This window comes from Cyprinodon variegatus, unplaced genomic scaffold (assembly GCF_000732505.1).
Source record: "Cyprinodon variegatus isolate N-32 unplaced genomic scaffold, C_variegatus-1.0 Scaffold312, whole genome shotgun sequence".
NCBI classification, from domain to species: domain Eukaryota; kingdom Metazoa; phylum Chordata; class Actinopteri; order Cyprinodontiformes; family Cyprinodontidae; genus Cyprinodon; species Cyprinodon variegatus.
Window position 1 is genome coordinate 341,012 of NW_015150765.1, and position 1,768 is coordinate 342,779.

Genomic DNA, 1,768 nt, shown 5'->3' on the forward strand with positions numbered 1-1,768 from the left:
TGCAGCACACGCAGACGACCTGGTTTCTGAGTATAAACCAGGCTTAAAGAGGGACAGAGATTCTAGAACTGGGAAATTCAATTTCCAGTCATCAGAAACCAGTCAGGCCTGTAAGTTTATATGGATTTCAGCCTCCCAGCCCGTTCAGGCCAGAAGGTTCCCTATAATTCTGATAATCATGTGAACCCTGGTAAAGTCTTCCTCTCATATTTACTGTATATAAAGCCCAGTGGCCTTCTTTGTATCTAATAGTTAACTCCTCTGCCTCTTAACGGGGGGTTTACCTGGTCGGGGACGCTGGAGATCCATCAGTTACTTATTAAAAAGCAAATTGCTCCATGATTAAGAGAGCAGCCTTTGGCTCGCTTCATTAAATGTCAACTGTCTATTAGAGACGTAGATATTCCCATCGACGATGAACCAAACGCCTCCATTATTCTCCCTCTTCCTTGAATTATTAAATACACACAAATTGAGTTTAGCAGGATGCATTTCCCCCAAAAGGTCAGGAGGTTCATTAACTCGAGCGCCTCGGCCATTGATCCCGTAGTCGCTGATGGTCTTTGACGCAGCGCCTTTCTCTCATTATTGCAAACATTACTCAAAATCCGACCTTAGATGAAGAGAAATCCGACTTCGTCTGGCCGACTGAAGGCTAATTAACCTGAAGGCTGCAGCGTTGTGCGGAAATTGAAACTTACCTGGATTTGACTCTTACTGTGTTTGTGTTTATTTTTAAAGCACCAATTCAGAACCCGTCATCACAAGCAGTGTTGTTTTCATCAACAATGAGGATGACAAAATAAATCTGATATCGTAGATGACGGGACTTCTGCTGAAGCTCCTCAGGAAATGTTATTAGCAGCAAGAACAGTAGTGAGAAAACGGTATCCATTCTTTGCCTGCTCTTTGCGTCAACGATCACGGTTGCTAGGCGACGGCGTATGCTGAGTGAGGGGCGGTTAGAGCTGGAGAAGGATGGACCAGTTTACTTTCACAAGCTGTAAATAAACACAGCGTTGACTCTACAGGAATCCCTCTCACTGAGCATGCATGCAGCAACTGTGGGGAGAAAAAACTCCTTTTAACGATAAAAAGCCTCCAGCAGAACCGGACTCTGTGTGAGCCAGTTTATGTCAAAGGATGAAAGAGAGCACATCCAGTTAATCACAGTGAAAGCTGAGTCCATAGCTACGTCTAGGAGAGAAACGGGACTAGACATCAGCAATTACCTTAGAGCAGCAACTGTTGCTGCCGTCAATCAGAGGAAGGTTATCAGGTCGCCTCCATCGTCTTCATCGTCCAGAGAATCTCAGACGGCCCGGTCCTCCCAGGAGTGGTCGTCCCAGTTACTCCACCTCTGACTCTACAGGTCTCAGTTAGAGGGTCAGAGGTCATGACCCTGATCCAGTGACCTCTTCTCTCTGAGCCCAGTAGTAAATGAATCTGCATGAACTGGATTTGCTTAAATCTGAGTCTCCAGAAACGGGCTGCATGACTGAACCGGACCTGCTTCAGAACCAGGACCTCCAGACGCTGCAGCAAACATTCAGTGATCTCCTCTCTCCTCCAGGTTCTCTACCAGCAGTTCAAGTTCTTCCTCAACCTGTACTTCCTGGTGGTGGCCTGCTCCCAGTTTGTGCCGTCGCTGAAAATCGGATACCTGTACACCTACTGGGCGCCTCTGGTTCGTAGCTATTTTCCTCCTTTTTTCTTCCAAGTGTTCAATTCTATTCAGTTTATTTCTATAGCATAAATTCAAAACACA

At 46.0% G+C, this 1,768-nt stretch overlaps 1 protein-coding gene across 1 annotated transcript in view; it reads left to right on the forward strand.

The window, feature by feature from the left end:
- atp9b (ATPase, class II, type 9B) overlaps nt 1–1,768 on the forward strand; it is a 57,638-nt gene that overhangs the window by 9,550 nt on the left and 46,320 nt on the right. Inside the window, exon 4 of the mRNA XM_015384421.1 lies at nt 1,574–1,750. Within this exon, the coding sequence (XP_015239907.1) occupies nt 1,574–1,750 (177 nt within the window). The remainder of the gene's footprint in view (nt 1–1,573; nt 1,751–1,768) is intronic.